The sequence below is a fragment of the Platichthys flesus genome, chromosome 2 (assembly GCF_949316205.1).
Source record: "Platichthys flesus chromosome 2, fPlaFle2.1, whole genome shotgun sequence".
Taxonomy (NCBI): Eukaryota; Metazoa; Chordata; class Actinopteri; order Pleuronectiformes; family Pleuronectidae; genus Platichthys; species Platichthys flesus.
Window position 1 is genome coordinate 13,285,091 of NC_084946.1, and position 20,112 is coordinate 13,305,202.

Genomic DNA, 20,112 nt, shown 5'->3' on the forward strand with positions numbered 1-20,112 from the left:
TTAAGTTTTTTTTGACATAGAACAAGACGGAGAAGACAGAGGAATTACGTGTGTGTGTGTGTTTAGAGAACTGAAACTCAAACATCTCAATCGTTTACTTATGTACACGGAATCTATATAATCTGTGATCTGCAAGGGACTTCTTTGGCAGATAACAGTTTCTGTGACAGGTGACCAGGAGAAGCAGTTATATATGAATGTTCAACAGTCAGAGGAATTGCATCATGTACAGGTACACATTTGTCTCCAGTGGCATATCGGACATCTCACATGTTGGAGGGTGTGGCTGTGTGATCATTACTTGATTGTTTACCTTTCTGTATGCATTTGTGGAAGAACCCACCCTGGATATGTGGCTTGCCCTGCAGCACACACTGGAGCATTACAGAGGCAGCTGCACATACCTGAGGTCTGATATTTATCTCGCTTTCCATTTGCAGGCGCCTGTTGGCTCACTTCTTCTTCTGCATCTTCCTGAGTAGGGTCAGGGGCCAATGGTGTGTGTGTGTGTGTGTGTGTGTGCAGAACATGCTGATATGTTCTCTTCACTCATAGATGTTTAAGCATGTCTTGGGGCTGTGGACTATGTGTGGTCAAAGGAATCTGTTAACCTGTCGTGCACAATGTGCCCATCAATGAAGTACAACTAAATTCAAGCAAAACTAATATTTTCATGCACAACGGGTTCTAGTGGAATGCTCAGTTTAAGATGGAGTATATACTGTTGGAACGAACTCAGATATTTTGCAAGCGGTAAGTTTAATGTAGCGATACCTACGAGCACTATTGCATTTCTACTTTTCGGTCCACTGTAGAGTTAATGGACAATGTGCCCGGCCTGCGTGGTGGGATACCCCTCTCAGAGTATCGCCTTTGCCTCCCCCCCAGCACCCTCCTCCTGCTGCCCCTCCCCCTTTACATTCCGACTCAGTCCATGTGCTTCAAACAGAGTGGAAATGGGAATATCCCTCCCCTTATACATGCACACACACATACACATTCCTGTTGTGCAGTGGCCCAATGCGGGACAGGAGTTGGTGTGGAGTTGATGGGTGCTCTCCATATAGATTATACAGTGAGCTCCACTCTGTGTAGTCACTTTGTCAAGTAGTAGACCTCTGCCTGGACCTGTGCTGAGCTGGAAGTCAAATAAACCAAGTGGGTTTTCCTCGAAATGTGCCAGAGACAAGCCCTGAGGATTGAGGTGAAGAAGAAGTTGATGAGGAAGAGAAGAAGATGGTATACAGAGGGGGGTGGGTTGGCCTTTCTAGCACAAAGCCCTTCCCATCAATCACCTCATCACATTTGTGGCATAGCAGCCTGTCACAAGCATGTTCTGGTGCCCCCATCACTCCTGTTCTTCCACCCTTTTCCCTGAATTTTGCCTCTCCCACTCCCTTTCTCTCAGTGAAATCTTTCTGTCTGGGGGCAGTGTGGCGTGTTAAAAGGTTGCTGTCCATGACACATGTGCACATACACACAGCCATTCTCTGTGCAAAGGTTGCAGTGGGAGCAGCAGGCTAAGTGGCTGAATGTGAGTGGAACTCTTGTCATGTGCCGGTGGTATTCCCTCCGAGGAATGTGGAGGAGAGTTTCCCAGTCTGAAGTGGCGGAGTCTGAGAATGAATGTGAGGTTTTAGGAATCACTGTGGTCTGGTGCCGTCGGTGGCATCATCAATTGTGAAAATGTCTTATTGAAAAGTTTTCTTCGAACTGCAAACTTTGTTATAATCCTTCAGATTTCTGCTGGGCGGCGACTCTGGGCAGCCAAACCAACTGTGGGCTGAGAGGACTCATTGTGTAACATTCATTGTTAAACTTTAATGTGAAAATTTCAGTGATTTGTCCACATGTTGCTCATGTGCTGGGTATTGTCTTTCTGCAATCATGTGCACTTGTTGTTTTCTGTGAATCGTTGATGTGCTATTAGAATTTAAAGGTGAAAGCTAGAATCCACCAACTTGTATGCAATAAAATATATTACCTCCTGTCTGACCTTCGTCTCCTGGATGTCAGAGCATCTTAAAGCAGATGGAATACTGGGGGAGTCTGGAGCCAATCCTAAATGACAACGGGTGAGAGTAGGTTACACCCTAGACAGTTCCCCAGCATAACCACTGTCAAATATACAAAAACTGTAGCTAATGGGTTAATAAATACAAAAAAATCTGTCCTGTATTAAAGCTGCTATTGTATCTACACATGACACGCTGGAACTAAATTCTCATTGTTTCCAGCATCTCTGTCACTGATAATGACCAGGAAGGCTTTCAGTATGTGTGAGTCAGGTCCCTGCCTGTGTCCCTCTCCATTGTGTCCCGCTCCTGCTGGGGGCTGACAATGAGGACCACTGTCCTCTGAGTGAACCACATCGCTGTCATAGCTTACATTCTACATGGACCATATGCACACAACACAGCTGGCCTTACTACGACATCGAGGCCATTTTGAATTCATGAATTATTGTGTTGTCTTTGGTAGAGGCAGAGAGAATGTGTCTGATTTCTAGCTTTGGGGGGGGGGGGGGTGATTTTCCCTGTTCTGTGAACAACTGGGAGGATGAAAAGAGAAGGAGGGGAGCTCTTCTCCTTCGGCGAGCGAGAGAGAGGAGTGCACGCCTGATGTCTGGGAGAGGGAAAGTCTGAACAGCAGGACTCCGCTAGATCAAACAGGCTTCCTCCGCGGATAAGACGGCGAGGCAGCCAGGGAGAGAGAAAAACACCGGCAGGGAAGGGACAAAGGAAAGCGAGAAGAGACCTCTTTGTAGTGTTTCAAACTACACACAGTCGTTTTATGGTAAATTGCCTTAATGACCATCTCATTTTACCTTGTGCCTGTCTCACGATGAGCTGTCTGTGTGAGTGTACTGCGGCAAGTCGAGAACAGGTGTGGGCCACATGTCTCCCTCTGGTCTCTGCCATGACCCTTGACCTCTCTTGCCTGCCACAGACTCTCTCAAGGGACCCACTCCCAACTCTCAAGGCTGCCGTCACGAGGGACGATCGTTGCACATATATTTGCCACAACCTGACAGCGCTGCATGTGTGTGTGTGTGCGTGCATGTTTATGATGCAGAGATTAGGCGGTGTGAAAAAAACGCTCCCTCCTCTCGCCCTTCAGCGCAGTGGCAGCGTCAATAATTCAGCAACACATTGCAGAACACAATGCTACACACACCACTGCTTTTTCTCGCTTTCCCTCCCTCTGGATTCCTCAGTATTTATCTGTCTCCTGTGAAACTGTGTTCATGCCCCCATTTTGTTTCTCTTACTCCCTCCCCCAGTCTGCTCAGGTCTGCCCACTCTGTCTCTCTCCATTCCCTGTCACGTTCTCTCCACTAGAGCTGAGAATCTGTCAGACCTCTTACTTCTTCTTGTATTCATTAGTGTATTTTTTCTTTTCTCAGGGATGTCATTCTTGATGTCCACTCCCTGCCTTCTCCCGCAGGGGAGAAGGCAGGCTCCCATTGGGTCAAAGGCCAGAAAGATTGAGAGCCTTGAACAGTAGGAGTTGGCCACAGAGTCTACCATAGGGATGTCAGATACAATACAAATTTAGGGTGTTTTCATATCTTTAGTCTATTTGCTCTGGTCCAGATCAGTTGGAGAGTTGCGGTTCAACTTATTTTCACACAGGAAAAATCCAACTGAAGCAGAACACATTACAAAATCTTCACTCGGCTCATTGGTCAGAGGATTTCCTTGGTGCCAGTCAATGTTTCAAGCCTCAGTTCAATCTCTGGCTGTAGCTGCTACTAATGCTACACAATCTATTTCCCAGATTTCAAACTCACATGGTTACTGGAGCTGGACTGAGACCACATCCTCTAAAAGGGGTTGGTGCAGGTTTGGTTCACACCTGAGTGCAATGGGTGTTAACACCTAACCAAACCAATTGTACCTGGATTATGAACTTCCAGATATTTGATACATCATTGACGCTCCTCCTCCGGTTCAGCAGAGAGCAACCGATCTAGATTCAGCACTGGTCAAAAGGTACTCTTTAGCTGCGATGGAGAATTCAACACAAGCATTCTGCGTTGACACAATCTGCTTAATCATCTGACTGGCACTACGTGAAGTAAACAAGCTGCATGGGTGTACACACAGTGTACAGGTAAGAAACTGAAATGTGAACCAGGAAGTCTGACTAATTCACCCAGTAGTTTGAAGGGGTATCATATGCCAAGAGGTACTGCTCAGCCGGTTATACTTCTTTTAGACAGAATGATACAGCACCAGATAACAATAATGTAGGAGTACATGGCAGAATTGGCAATGTAATACAAGTTATAAATGTGTTGCTGGACGCCTGGTACTCTGTAACACTGGGATTTATATAAAGTCCGTCCCAGTGCGGGTCAGGCCATAGCCAGGAGTATGGCTGTTTGTCTGTCCTTGGCTGACTGTGATGACCATCAGATGTTTGTCCTGGCCCATGACGTGGTGATATTTGAGCTGTAGGAACAATCATGTGGGTGGTAATGCCTGTTAAGTAGGCAGTTACGTGTGAGAAACAAAACAACAGTGTGAGTGTTTGTGTGTTTGAGCAGCACAAAGGCTGTTGTATTGTCAGGGCGGCCTCAGGCTGACCTTAGGTGAGCTTTCCTCACCCTGCTATGGTTTGGATACGAATCCTCTCAGTCAGACGTCATCTCTGAGGATTCTGGGAGGGGTCATTTCTCATCAATTCCCTATTATGATTTGAGTGTAATACTCTGAAAATATTCTTTAGGCTTGGCTGTATCACACTTCAGATTTACGCAGCTGATTAGATCGGTGGCGGCAGCGAACGTGTTGAAGGTTGATGATTCAGTATTCTCTCATGCATCTGAATTACAGGTACAAAGAGAGGGCGAGTGTTATCCTGAGGTTTACCTGCCTGCCGATGATGGTAAAAACTTGAACAATGTTTTGACGGTGCACCGAACCACAGCTGAAGCAGGATTTCTCCCAGTGCAGCCGATGACCAATATGATACGGGTCACTGTGTTTGTGTCAGAGAGAGCGCGGCAGCAGGGCAAACAGCACTGCACACAGTTCTACAATGAAGCAGTGCTGCAAAACACTGGGGTCTTTGATGGAATCATGAAAAGTGTGTTAAAGATGAATTGATTATTATGAAACTGTGGCAGGTGGCACGGCTCTCACAGTCTAGATAATTAATGGGAATCTCTCGGCCTGTAACCCTCAGCCATACAAGGACAGCGGAGAGTTTTATTGGGGCAGTAAACAAAAACTGACCCTGATGTGCTCTGCTGCAGGGGCATTGATCGAAGAAACTCTCCGACCAATCGGTGAGGGTACACCAAACTACATCACCTTCATGTCTCAATGGAAGCTCTGCTGTTCCTGCAGGTCTAAACACTAAATCATTCTAATGTGCTAATAAATGATCATCTAACTTAAACTAATGTACCTAATCCAGCCCCTTTCTTAGGTGTTTGTTCTTTTTATAGATATTTATCTTGCTACCTGCTGTTCCAAGCTATACAGACCAGTGAGGTGGAACAGTGCCCTGGTTTTGGTACTGCTGGCCTGGCCTTGAGCTTTTACTGTCTTACGGTGATGTCAGGTTTCTCCAGTAGAGGGAAAATACGACATAATAAAGTTGACCACCGTGTCTCTCTGGTGCAGCACATCCTGTAAGAGGAATTTAGAAAACACGGTAATGCTAATTTCCAAACCCTGCTTCAATCAGTCAGCTGCTGCATTAGCAGAAGTAGTGGAATCCCCGTGCAGTTTTGAATGCTCAAAAAAACCCAGCCCATAGTCTCACTTTCAATTTAGGCCTGCTGGAATAAGACCTGTTTTATGCATTTTCTGTAATCAAATTTTCCTGCTATGCCTAGAAGCCCAAAATATTCATTAAAGTTCTATAAGCTCTAATGAATCATCTGAATAGCAAAGAAGGCTTTAGCACGACAATGTTCTGAACTGAACAATGACCCAACGTCCTCATTCACCAAGCATCAGTGCTTATCTCATGTGGACAGTATTACAGTAAAACTGATGACCTACGATATCCTTGTGTCATAAGTATATCAATTACTGTAAATTAATGATTTGAGTATATGGCTACACCTATAGACTTGTGACACTTCATCCACTAATTACTTTCATCTGAGGATTATTGTGATCACATACAGAGAGCAGAAGGTCATCGTTACAGCTTATTAACCCTTCTTCTATTAGGAAGGACATCGCCTTTTCTGAATGATCGAGACAAGCAGAACAGTAGCCAATGTCATTATCTACCCACTATAGGGCAATATATTGCTGCTGTTACCTCTGTGTAGGTTATATTTTCACTGAGGTTTGTTGTGATTGTTCTGATTTCAATGAAACGTGATGGAAGGATGGAAATTGACCGAGAAAGAACCCATTGCATTCCGGAGCAGATCAGTACAAAAGGGTGGATCCAAGAATTTGCGTGTACCTACTTTAACATTGTGAGATTGGATGTTTTTTGACCTTTTCGTTAAATAAGAGAAGAATTCATGGATCTTGATGAAAAAATGTGGTATATTTAGGGTTGCTGAGAACTCATAACCGATTTTGAAAACGTGGGAGACCACACACAGATTTTTTTATTTTATAATCTTCAGCTGGAGATGAGTTGGAAATGTATTGTCGTTTTTAGTTTAGTTTTATGTGTCATATCTATGAGCGTGTGTAATTTGGTTTGGTAAGCACTGCAGGTCTAGTTTGCTGTCTGTATAAAGTCTCAATTGCGAGTCTTCATTGGTGATTTACAAAAGCAACACACTTGATGCTGCATGCATTATGCCTCCATTTGACAGCAATAGAGCAATGTAGGTAATGAATTGTACCTTTTTATTTACAATTTCTTATTGTTAATAAATCTGTTGAAATGCGAATTAACGAGTCATTAAAGAGTACATTTTCTGGGATGAAATGTCTGTTTGTTTGGAGTCTGGTTTATGTGTATTGGAAATTCTTGTTAGTATTTGCTGTTAAAGGAAATATGCTCTGTCTTTATCAGCTTTCCCATCTTGTTTCTTCATCATTAATAGAGCACCGATGCTTGGTTTAAAAGGCACCATATAATAGGAAATCGAGTAAATTCAAGGAACACTTGGTTTCGTCTTTTCTTCCTCTTGTTGCTGCTCTACCTCACGTCATCAGAGTTGCTCGGTTATTACGAAATTAACTAAAAAACACCTAAAGAGGGAACAATGCAGAAATGAGAATAAGAAGTTTTTTTCCCCAGCTACATCCCCTGAGCTGTTTTTGGGCTGTTCTACGAAATGTAGTTGTGGTGGTTTAATATGCTGAGGTGTTGAGTTGTCTTTCTCCCTGGGACGCTTTTCATGCAGCTTGGCCCAGTTTATCCTCCTCACACGTCTCCGCAGCGCTCTGAGCTGGTGGGGATGCAAGTGAGGAGGAATTCAACCTAGCTTACGGAGTGTGATATTAACTATGGGGGAAAAAAAGTCGATGGGTAAACTGCATAGCAGCAAATCATAGTCACGGCTCTATCAGCCTCTCATTTCAGATGCACATCGTAGCTATTGGCTTTTGTATCCAGGCTTTGGTATCTGCAAGGGCGGCTGTGACAGACTGCGGCTGGGTGAAATGGTGGCCATATTTCATCGGCCCGGCCTGTCACAGCTGGGAACCGCAGCACTCTGAGCCGTGCCTCTGCAGGAGTCATTACACAGCAAGGCCACCTCTCCATAGTGTGCAAACGCTCACATACATGCACATGTGCAGACCGCGGCAGGCGTGAGAATGAGTTACACCTCTGGAGCAAGGGGCTTGAGGAAAGGGTGAAATGGAGGCAGGAGTGGGGAGACACGGGGGATTTGTGATTGCAGTTTGCTGCAATGGTTGATCTTGATTCAGCTTTTTCTGCTGACTAACGCACAGTTTCTTAATCATGACCTGCTGCTGTGGCCTCCAAGATAACCTTGACTTTCACAGCTTTATTGTAAGACTCAGAGTGTACATTCCTAGCACAGCCTGACAGATTTTCATCGACCGGTGTGTGTTGATGTGGTCTTATAGGTGCCGTTTAATTCTTCACTGTACCTGCTTGTTTTGTCCAACCAATAGCTTATAAATGTTGTAGCAGTGAGACAATTATTGTACAGTTTCATTTCAATCTCACCAAGAAGATGGTAACAAAAAAGGAAAACATATGTTTTTGTAAGAAGGTAGAAAGACACTCACCTTAAGATGAGACAACACAACACACCCACACACACACACCACACCCACATACGATGAAAACAGTAACTGACACAGTGTCGATGTGACCTTGATGTGAATACTGATAGTATCTCATGTTATCGGCTGCTGTTCTGGGTCTCGTCCTTTGTCTGATGGAACATATTCCCCTGCTCTGGTCTCCCGGCCTCTCTGCCTTCCACTGGAACTCAGATAAAGATCGACAGACATCAGCAGATACAGCTGTTAACTCCGGTGCCGCCGCCCGCCCTCTCCTCTCAACTCTGACTGTATCCTCTATCTCCATCTCTGCCATTTTCCTACAGCAATTTTCGACATGCCACTGATGTCTCTTGGAATGCAGAGATAAGAGCTTGCTGCGTAAGGACGCACACACCGGTCACGTACACGTTCAGCATCTCCCTCCCGCGTGAGTTTGTTTGTGTATTCGTGTGTGTGTGCAGTTTGCTCTGTGACAGAGGCTGTCATACACAACTATTAGACAGATTGAGGCTATTACACGCTGTGTTAGGCTTCAAAGCGCTGATGCTTCCCTCAGGGGTGCATTTATGTGCATGTGCACATGCACATGAAGCCCTCCAGGTCCCCATGAATCATTGTTGCTGACCGATCTTATTCAGACACAGAAGTGGAAGAAATATGAAGAAAAAATGAAAAGGAATGACAAAGCAGTTGATGATTCTTTAACCTCGAAGTATGGAGTCATTCCACATCATCGCTCGATCAGTAGATGTAAGTGTTGACCTGCTAATAAAGAAGGAAACAAACCTTCACCCACCAGCACATAAAAGACTCCTCGCCCATCCATCGCTATTTGAAAATATTCTCGACTGGTTCTTGTGATATTAGATGTCAAGAGAGGGAGGGTGCTCTCCATGACTAAAGAGCTAGATTTAACGTACTGCCCACACTGTCAGACGGACCACTCGCGCAGACAGACATACACCCAGCAGGGTCCTTCCCATGCTTGTGTTGAGGATTAGTCAAATCCCCCCCACTGGCTACTAAGCTGATTAAGGGGGGTGTTATGCACTGGCCATTTGGAAATAATGGAAAGAGTTGACGCACACGCACACGCACACACACACACACACACACACACACACACACACACAAACACACACACACACACACACACACACACACACACACACACACACACACACACACACACACAGAGCTAAGCTTAATTTTGTATCCCCTGCTGGTCCAGGATGGTATAATACGTGTGCGCAATTTTTTGTCTGATACCTATCCATAGCTTTTCAGACAGATGGTGTAGATCACTATACGGTCATGATTTTCCTCCCTATGGCAGACTGTGTGTGTGTGTGTGTGTGTGTGTGTGTGTGTGTGTGTGTGTGTGTGCGTGTGCGTGTGCGTGCGTGTGCGTGCGCGCATGTGAGAGAGAGAGAGCGAGAGACATGGCTGTTGGAACAGACTGAGGCCCAGATGGTTGTGTCCGGCAGAGACAGGAAATGGAGGTGACACCAGGATGGTACCCTCAAGGTTGCAGAACACACACCCACACACACGCATATGCACAAACAGATTTAGAATTTCTGCCCTCTCCCTGTTTTTTTTTTGTTATATTAAGATGACTGCTAACCAGACACCACCATTTTGGTTTGGGGCTTTTTTTTGGACAATTTGCCGACTCAGTAAGTGATTAATCAAACATAGATGTGAGATCAATTGATCCTGAAAATAATCATCAGTTTGCGCCACAGTCTGGTCTCATTTGAAGTCTCTCCATCTATTCCCAGTCGCAGTCCCACTCCCAGTCCCACTCCCCCTCCCCCAACACATACTCCCGTCAGCTTCTTTTCCAGACTGGGTTAGTGGAACAGGCAGGGGGCTGTAAATGGGTGAGGAGCTTGTTAACTTTCGATAAGCAGCCTGATTCGTTATGCATAGAGACCCCAGCCCCTTGTCTCTAGCCCTCTCCAACGCCTCTGCCACCGTGTGAGGGGAATCAGAGCAAACGATGGTTATCTGGAAGAGGAGCAGAGGAGTAGTCAGAGAGCTCCTTCTGGTCAGAGCTGAAGCTGATGGTTGTGTTCCACCAGTTGACGTGGGAGACTGAGCCCCCTCCAGTGGCTCTGTGACCTTTGACCTGTGTTCCAAGCTCAGAGTGTAATAAACCCTGATGAGAGCTCCCGTGGCTCAACCTTGTGGGCCACCGATACTTTTAACACAAACACACACCGTCACACAAATGCACTTCTCATCTTGCTGTGTTTTCCGGGGGGAGTGTTTCTCCAGCCGGAGATAAAGCGTTTCGCTGGGCGACTAAACGGTTAATGACTTCCTGATCTGACCAGAGAGGTGCAGGGCGCTGCAGAGGAATTTACCCCTGCTGCGTAGTGCTACCCCCCACGATTACTCTCCCTCTCCCTCCCTGTCACCTCCTTTTCACTCTCCTCTCACACACACAGCCTCCTCTGCTCTCAACATGAATGGTGCAACACGGACCTGTCACACTGATTCCCACACAGCTATTACTTAGGGGGCCGAAGAGAGGTTTATCAGCAGGCTCAAGAGAAAATAAGACACCGTAATCTAAGAAAATAGATAAAATATCTGCTCCCCTTAAAAACCCTATGTTACACAGACATACTGTGTTTGGTTCTGCGGTTTTAATGCAGCATATTTTATAATTTCGAACGTCTCTCGTTAGCTTTTTCCTTGTTTGAATCCCTTGTGATCATGCTTTGACACTGCACTTCCGTGGGTCCTAAACAACACACGTTCTCTGTGCCTCCCACAGTCAGAGCGATAGATTAGAAGATGAATTGGGGCCAAATTTAAGCTGCAGCGACAACATCTTCCCCCCTCCTCTTGATCATTTGCCCTCATGGTGTGCAGTGGCCAACAGCCTCTCGCAACATCAAAGTTTGGGGTCTGTTTCGAGCATTCGACCGCTCTCATCCGTTTAATCTGTCCGCACTGGCTGACAGCATTCTTGCATGGATGGTAAAAAGCGGTCTGTGGTGGTTGAGTCTGTTGTTCAATGCCAAAGAAGCAGCCTCTCTTTGGGTACAAGCTCCACCTCTTGGCCGATCAGAGTCATTTTGAAACACAAATGAATCAATTACATCATATGAAACAGAATGTTATATTAGACGCACAGCCCTTTGTCTCATCTGTCTGTGCATTTGAAAGAAAATGATAAGCTGAAATGTTATGAGCTTACTTCCTCATCTAAAAACATTCCTCAGTTCTCAGTTCTCCATTATGGAAGTTGGGTCAAACGTGAAGTTTATAAAGCACTTGCAAGACGCCAATAACTTCTGCTGCTGCTGCTGAGATGTCAAAGGCTTTACTTATTTATACCCAGCTGCAGCACAGAGTAAGCTTTTATTTCTCTCGTATCCTCTGCTCTCTGCCTGCCTGCCTGCCTGTGTGTGTGTGTGTGTGTGTGTGTGTGTGTGTGTGTGTGTGTGTGTGTCTGCTCTCCCCTGTTGCACAGAGAGGGTCTGCCGTGGTTTGGCTCCAGCAGGGTTTTCCACGTCTAAAAGTCACTAAGCTAGTTAATGTTCCTCCTAAGAAAAACACTGCTTTTCCTAAAAGTTTTAAGCTCTGGGTGAGAGAGGAAATGCCAATTTAAGTTTGTGTGTGTATACGTGTGTGTGTGTGTGTGTGTTTGTTTTCAGAGGAAAGGCCCAGACCCAAGGAAAAGACATTGGCTGGAATCTTCCCATTCCTGCAATACTTTTCCCTGCAACACTTACTGTACTGTAATCCTATCTTTTCTTCTTCTCCCTTCCTCTCTCTCTCTCTCTCTCTCTCTCTCCCTCTCTCTCTCTCTCTCTCTCTTTTGCATGTGCTTGTGTGAGTACAGTGAAGCAGTATTAGGCAGGCATGTCTGGAACTAATAGATTCCACCCGGCTGAAGCATCTTATGTGGAAATACTACCTGCAACCTGAGGCTTCAGACTACCGACTTGTTCAACTGTTTAAAACATCTTGTCCCGTGGCCCCACCATCCCCGCAGACACACGCCGCTCGCCCCCCCATCAAACCCTTGGCCCAGTTCCTCTCCTGCAGTCTCTCTCTTTTCCTGCCTGGTTTCAGGTTTGGAGGGATATACTGGTGAACTCCACAGCTGCCTGTTTTTCTTCAGGCCCCTTCATTTGGAGACACACACACTCACACTCACCTCACTCCAACCCCCCATCCTGCTGCGGGCACACACACACACACACACACACACACACACACACACACACACACACACACACACACACACACACACACACACACACACACACACACACATACTCACACACACACACACACACACACACACACACACACACATACTCACATACACACACTTCCTGTAGTTGTTTTAGTATGACCCTCCCCTCCCATGTGCTCCCTACTGGCAGTGAACTGGTCCGACTGACTTCCTGTCTCTCTGTCCTCTCTTCCTGTGTGCACAGGGATGAATGGGCATATTATTCACTGTGACGCAGTGCCCCTGATTTCCTTTCTTTCTGTTCTTTTCCCCCTCTCTTTCTGTTTCTTTCATTCTTCTCAGGACAATAGTATGAGCTCACAGTGGTACAACTCAAAACTATTCCCGCCCCCTCCTCTCCTCCATCGCTCTGTACTGCAGTATCAGCCCCCGGAGCAACAAAGACCAGGCCTTACTGCATAAACACTGCACACACGCACGTGCTCACATGCACACACAGAGAGAAAGAATGGGTAATATTATAGCTCTCTGGTAGTTAGAACTCCTGCTTGGGTGCCTTGGATTTCCTAGAAGTTTGTGTGCGTGAAGGCAGATTGCATCCCTATCTCTTTTTGTTACTGACTAGCTGGCATAAGTTTTGGGCCCTCGGTCCTAATGCCAACAGAAAGGTTGTGTTTAATGTATGTGTCAGTTCTAACCGCACAAGAAAAACACACGTGGCAGGTGTGCCAACTTATTTTAAACTTATTTTAACCAGGTTAACAGTTTTTTGTGCAGCAGCGGGGCAGCTTCAGGGTTCTATGGAGTCCTGCAGCAGGTCTCTAGTTGCTGCAGCTCAATTACTGCAGGTCACTTTTAAACAAAGCTGCAAACAGCATAACCGCAGTACAAAAACATCCCATTCTGAACAGACATGTTTAGAACGGGCACTGCACTCGTTATTTCAATGTAACCTCAATGACATCAAGTGCTATCAGTCGGTGTGGTTTGGTAAATGCTTCCAAACACAAACTAGAACTTCTGTGAATTAGAAAACCCTCTGTCAAAGACCTGAATACTTTCTCCTGCAGCTGTCCCTCTGTTGCTCTGATGATTCAACCAGGAGCGTTCACAGCCATCCAAGCTGTGGAGGTGGTTTGGATGGGAATTGCGTTACTTTTTTCTCTGGAGAAAATGAATTGGATTTTACTACCTGAACTTGGGGCATCTAAAATTACTCCACTTCACTCCCACTCTGTAAGTCTGTCCGTTTAGTTACGGAAAAAAAAAAAAGATGGTCAAACCTGTGAAGCTAAAACTAATATTGCAATAAACGTGAACTGTCCCTCAGTCTGGTTTGTTGTTCCTCTGTTGTTTGTCCCCCTCCCCTCACACTCCCTCTCCAACCGGTTGGAGCCTTGTCTCGAACTCTCATCACATCTACTTGTAAACAGATGCCGACCAGTTGCCATGTGTGCAGATGTGTGAGTGTGTTTGTGTGTGTGTGTGTGTGTTGTTTGTGCACACCTTTTCGAGGTCAGTCCAGTTGGAGAGCTGCCGTCAAAACAGTTCAAAGTGACAGCTCGGGCTTACTGTGTCCCGTCGCTGTCATTGTGTATGTGTGTTGTGGCCAGAGCCTGAGGTGTTTTCAGGTATAATGAGTCCTCACAGCAGTGTGTGTGGCTCCTGTATGTAGGCCAGCTCAGAACAGCGTCCAGAACAACACTCACACTGCAAAACGCTGGTGTGGGGTCGTGTTTTTTAAGCAAATTTTCTACACTTTTGGATTCAAGTTGTGCTCGACACAGTGTCATGTGACTGGTCGGATTACCTTTTGGCAGTGTCTTGTTAGAATGTTTTTTTGTTTTGTTTCCGTGCATCCACACATTCTGGTTTGATTTAAGGCAACCCACACCAGCTGCCTTTCAACCCACTGCAAAATGAACAGCAGACACTGACCTTGGTGGTAATGTCATTAAAGTGCATTTTCACAATCTCCATTCACCGTGTTTCTCTCGGTCTGTTTTTGTCTTGCTTTTTCTGGCTGGGGACAAAACTAATAATCAATAATTGATGATGAGTAGTTGATTTTTGGATGAAATGTTTTCGTGCACAAAAAACACTTTGGATTCGTCACATTTCTCCCGATTTTTCCATTTACTATCATGAACTAACATATGGATGCATTGCTGTGACATGGTATCATCCCATCATCCACAGTGAGTGTCAAAAGAAACCAAAAGGTGGCTCTGGTGACTTTATGAGAAATGTGAGAAACTGGTGGGAAACGTTACCTGGAAGGGAGAATCAACTTATCAAGTTAGAATGTTACTTTTTTCGCATTCTGTACTCAGTATCTGGAACCTTGGTGTACTGTGGTATGTACAGTATGTAGACAGGTTCACAGGGACACCAACATATTCTCAAGATAAACCACCCGATCATCTTTTCCCACTTGTTACCACGATACCTGGTGGTCTGTGTTTTGACTGTGGTGCAATGTGGTCTGTAAGCGATAAGTGTACAGACAAGGCTGACGTCCATACCGAGCCAGACAGCCCTCAGCACTACAGACAGGGGAGGAAGAGGAGGAAGGAGAAGGAGAGCATCAGTAGAGTACAATCACAGATTCTTAATACAAGATCTGCTCTCAACTGCCTGGAAAATGTGACTTGTCTGTCTAGAGGGAGGAGGAGGCGTCACATTCCAGTTCACATCCCACTTCTCACTGGCTCAGGGGATGATGACCATAACGAGGGGGGGGGGGGCAAGACCGAAAGGAAGACTCGCATTTATCTTTCCTGATGGCTTCTCTCCTCTTTGCTGTACCAAGCCCCCTTTCTCTCAGATAACACTCCTCTCCTGCCGCCAATATCAGCTTCTAAATGGATAAAGGCTTTTTTTTATATATATATATACATTCCTCAGCGAAATGAATTCAGTTTAGCAGCCAGGATCAACACAGTATGGTGTGGAGAGCTCAGGGTTTGCTTTGGTGGGGCCGCACAGACATAAGTTTTGTAAATAAAGTGTGCTGTCAGAATCACTCTTCATCCTTATATGATATGTTTGCAGAGGTGTTTGCGCACGTGTTGTTTTTGTGTCTGGGCGGCTATTTACATGGGCGCCATGCAGAGTCTTTGTGATGCCGCCTTGAGAAGTTGGACACTGACTCATTCTCCATCATTGACAATGATGCGTGATGAGAAAATTACACACAATCATGCATGTGAACACAATACCCCCAAGGACCACGAGACAACAACACTTGTTGTCAAAGCAAATATTCACACCATGTCATTAGCACTGTCACAGATGCATTTATTTGTTCTGTGCATGATGACGTAGACGCAACCGCTTGCGGATCGCGTCGCTACGGTCACAATGTAGCCTTCGCTGATTGGTCAGGCTTCCATCACATGACTTACATATGGAAGACAACATCTAGCATGAGCCTCGGCTACCAGTGTAGCAAGCAACATGGATAATCAATTACAAGCGATGTCATTTCTAACAGCTGTTGTGTAGTTAAACTCTGCATTTTACAATGATACAACTGTTGACATGCGTAGGAGACAAGCTTTTATTCGAGGAATCAGTAACTATTCCTGTGTCCAGCGGTGTATGTGAATGGTAATGTGATGGATGGCCATTAAAACTGATACAGAGCCAAACAGAGATCACTTCTGTTTGAAAATACAGTTTTCAAAGTAAAAGTTGTTGTATTAATGTAGCCTGAGCAGCCACTGGGGTTTGTCACAGTGTTTACGACAGAGTGATAGAGAAGTGGGAGATGGGGGGAGGAGCAGGGTGGTCACAGACACAGTCAGATATCCCACTTCTCTTTGTGGTAAAGAGAAACTGCACTCTCAGCTGTTAACACAAAGGCAGCATCACCAGTCGCTGACAGCCAGAGGCTGAGTTTCTGCCTGCCTGTAGGGTTGTGTGTGCGTGTTTGTGTGATTTTGAATGAGTGTGTGAATGTGAGGGGAGTCTATACTGCACTGAAGCCAGGATGGAGGCCAAAACCATCCGCTTTCTCTACAGCCAGTGCTGTAAAGGTAGGAGAGAGCTTGTGTAGACGCAGATGTGACAGCAGTTATGGGGAATTGTGTGTGTTGTTGCTTAACTCTTTAAAATGTGCAGCCTACTGAGAATTGTGAGTGTTTGGGTGTGTGTACACGTTGCTGTGGATGCTCTGTGCATCCCGGTCTATAACTGCAGTGGGCACGATTCTCCAGAGGACTTTTCCGGAGTCGGTGATTGAATATGGTTACTGCGCTGAGTGCACTCTATTAATTTGAGGCCAGACTGGAGAGCAGCATGGCGGAGTGAGGGGGGGGATGAAAGAGGCAGGAGGAAAAAATGAAAAGCGATAAGTTAGGTTAGATGACTACAGCTTACATGCATACAAAAACTATGTACACTACACACGATGCGGAGCAGTGAGTGCCCCAGGCCGATGTGTCAGGGCTCCTCCTGATGATTCAGCTGGAGCTGGGTCCATCCACATCCACCTGTTAAGGGGAAACTTCTTCAACTTTAACATCTTACACATTGTTCTGGCATGTGATGTATGCAGATTACTGCCCTGTTGTGAATAGCATGTACTTAACCTTTTTTATCGAGGATGGAGCCCCTTCACTCTCTGTCAGATGTCCTGTTTAGCTGCATTGCGTTGGATTACACTTGGTTCGAGATAATCATAAGAACCTAAATGCAAACTCTGATCTTGTGTTTCTCTCTCCACCGCTCTTCTCTTCTCCCTGGCAGAGATTCGTGCCCAGCTGGTGGAGCAGCTTAAATGTCTGGACCAGCAGTGTGAGCTGAGGGTGCAGCTGCTTCAGGATCTGCAGGACTTCTTCAGGAAGAAGGCAGAGATCGAGATGGACTACAGCCGCAACCTGGAGAAGCTCGCCGAGCGGTTCCTCACCAAGACGCGCAGCACCAAGGACCATCTCCTCAAGTACGACACCCTCATAGAGACTGTTTGTGTTTATTTTTAAATGTGCGAGAGAGCCAATATTCTTCTTCCGTTCCAAAGTTTCCCAAGTAAGATGCATCACCACCCCAGTTTCCTCATTTAGCCCTTAAGAAAGTCTAGAGTTTTTCGGACACATGTGACTTCCTTCCTGAAAAGAGATAAAGTTGACGCAGACTTTGAGAAGCCCTGCTATAAATTACTGATTTATTCATATGACGAACTCATCGTTCTGCAATAGCCCCTGTAATTTGTATGTGTGTTTTGTGTATGTGTGAGTGTGCGACAGTGTGTATGTGTGGGCTCTTCTGCAGCCAAATATGACCAGGTGGTGATTATGTGCTCTGACTATTTTGCAGTGTCTTGCTGAGTATGTAACCTTGTCCAAAAGGGGATTCTCTCTCACTGGAAATTGCTTTCTCTCTGTCTCTCTCTTCCTTTCTGTCCGTCTCAGATAAATAAGATCCACGCAGATACAGGATGGAGCTTATCAGCTTTATCAGCGTGATGTGTTCCTGTGTAATTTATTTGGCAGCTTTTGGGGCTAGAAAGTGATCTGTTGCTCTGTGGGAAAGGATACTGAAGGATAACACACACGCACAAATCCAAACACACACACACACACACACACACACACACACACACACACACAGAGGATGGTTTCTGTTTCTAATTATGACTCGTTCCGTCCTTGCTCTTCTGTCAGCCTGTGACCTGGAATTTGTTAAATGAGAGAAACAAGGCGACTCGCAGAGGAACTTTTGACAAGGAAACACAAACGTGTCTGATGCTGAAGGGTTTGTTGATTTATCACTGATGCTTAGCTGAAGGGGCCGCAGGCTTCTGTGATCATTACTGCAGTATCATTAATGTATCATTACTGCAGTAGTGTGTGTGTTTGTGTGCGCCCCCTGCCAAGCTGTCTCTTGATTTATGAGACAGCTGTGCCTCATCACTATATGCTAACTCTTCAAAATGGTGGTGTTTGATTGAACAGCGATGGCCCCTCAGGTTGATGCCATTCCTTCATCCTTCCTCACATCTCCAGTGTAAGGAGTTTGGGTTGCAAGTGAGGAGACAATATAGAGAATAAATATTCAATAGCTCTTTTAGCAAATCATTTGAATGAACAGTCTCTAGATTTGACACTTTAGAAGGGTTATACGCATTTATTTGAATTGAGAAAGACAGGACTTGTTCCCCTTCTGCTCGTCTTCATTCTCTTTGAGAGTCCCACTTTGAAAGAGCCCGTGTGATGAAGAAACTACGACCATAACACGTTGTCGTTTCCTCTGCATCATTCACTTTTCCAGCTACACTGATTTCCATTTTGGGGGAAAACCTACATAGCTCTCTGACAAACTCACAGACAGAAAGGAATCAATAGGTCTTCTTACCCCCCCTCCCTCCACACTCACACACAGCCTCCAGCCCAGATCAATACTGACGCAGTTGACGAGAGTCTCCCTGTGATGGCCTATTGGGGGAGGGAAGAAGAGCAGAGGAGAAGGTGGGGCCGAGGACGGAAGAGTGAAATATGCAGCTTAATGGTTCAACAACTGCAGCTGCTGCAGCAGGTCTGTTTACGTCATAATCGAGATGTCATGACCACAAAATTACAACTCTCTCACCGACGCGTCTTCAATCTTCACTTCTCAGTTCCCAGTCTGCTCCTCTCCCACTTTTGTGTTTGCCCTGCTCTTCTTCCAACATCTATGTATTTAGCAGTGCCTCCGCATCTGCTGCTGCTCAGTCCGGGTGCCACGCTGGAATTTCAGCTATTTTCCGGTTATATGTGTGTATTTTTGTGTGTGTTTCAATGTAGGTGCGTGTGTGTGTGCCTGCGGCTGTTTCTTCATACAGCCAGGCACTGATGGTGCTCCAAGAATTGTGGCCTGTGAAGGTTGTGTGTGTGTGTGTGTGTTGATCCCATGGAGACCCCTGGTATTCCTGCTATTTGGCTGCGTACAGCAGTGGTGGAGGTTACACGGTTTAACCGAATTATTTGTTTGTGTGTGTGTGCGTGCCTAGAGGCTGATTGGTCACATGGAGAAGCCCTCACAAGTTGCAAACTGATTCAAAACCGACCCTTATGCTATTAGTCCATTTTCCCTGTTAATAAGCGGCAGCCCCTTACACAACCCTTGGCTACACTTAAACATTATTTACATATGTGATCACACACGGTCTGACAATCACTGTTTTGCATCTTTGTGGCCGTTTTCATTTAAATCTGTCCAGTGCCAGTGTCCACTTCTTCAATGTTTGTGGCGATTAAAGATGCACAAATAAGATCAAATCTCACATGAAAGCAATTTCTGATTCACAAGAACTTGGGATTCATTCATGAACCATCTTTTTAACATCAAAGTCTTTCATTTATGAAAACAGAAAACAACTGTGCTCCGCTCATTGGTTTCACATGCATAGACACAGAACTACACACACACTCCCAATATAGTTAAATGTCATGTTAGGCTGTATTAACACAGCCCAACACTGGGTGAAAATATAATGTTCCTTCTTATAATGGACCCGTAATTCATTTGACCTTTTACCAAAATGAGAATTGCAAGATTCCATTACCCCATATTGATACATATTTTTTCAATGATACCCTATAATCTTTGGTTTCAACTTCATCTTTCTTCATTCACATAATCTGCAAGAATATATTTGATTTGATTACATTAGAACATGTACATGAATCTGGCTTTGGATCTTGATGAAATCAA

General features: G+C 45.4%; 1 protein-coding gene across 3 annotated transcripts in view; it reads left to right on the forward strand.

Annotated features, from left to right (window-relative positions):
- srgap2 (SLIT-ROBO Rho GTPase activating protein 2) overlaps window positions 1–20,112 on the forward strand; it is a 49,923-nt gene that overhangs the window by 9,590 nt on the left and 20,221 nt on the right. For 2 of the 3 annotated variants that reach the window (XM_062398552.1, XM_062398559.1), the window contains exon 2: window positions 17,170–17,362. In XM_062398552.1, the coding sequence (XP_062254536.1) occupies window positions 17,170–17,362 (193 nt within the window). Of the gene's footprint in view, window positions 1–16,307; window positions 16,458–17,169; window positions 17,363–20,112 lie in introns of those variants that run through there. The other variant, XM_062398567.1, reaches the window with a different exon arrangement.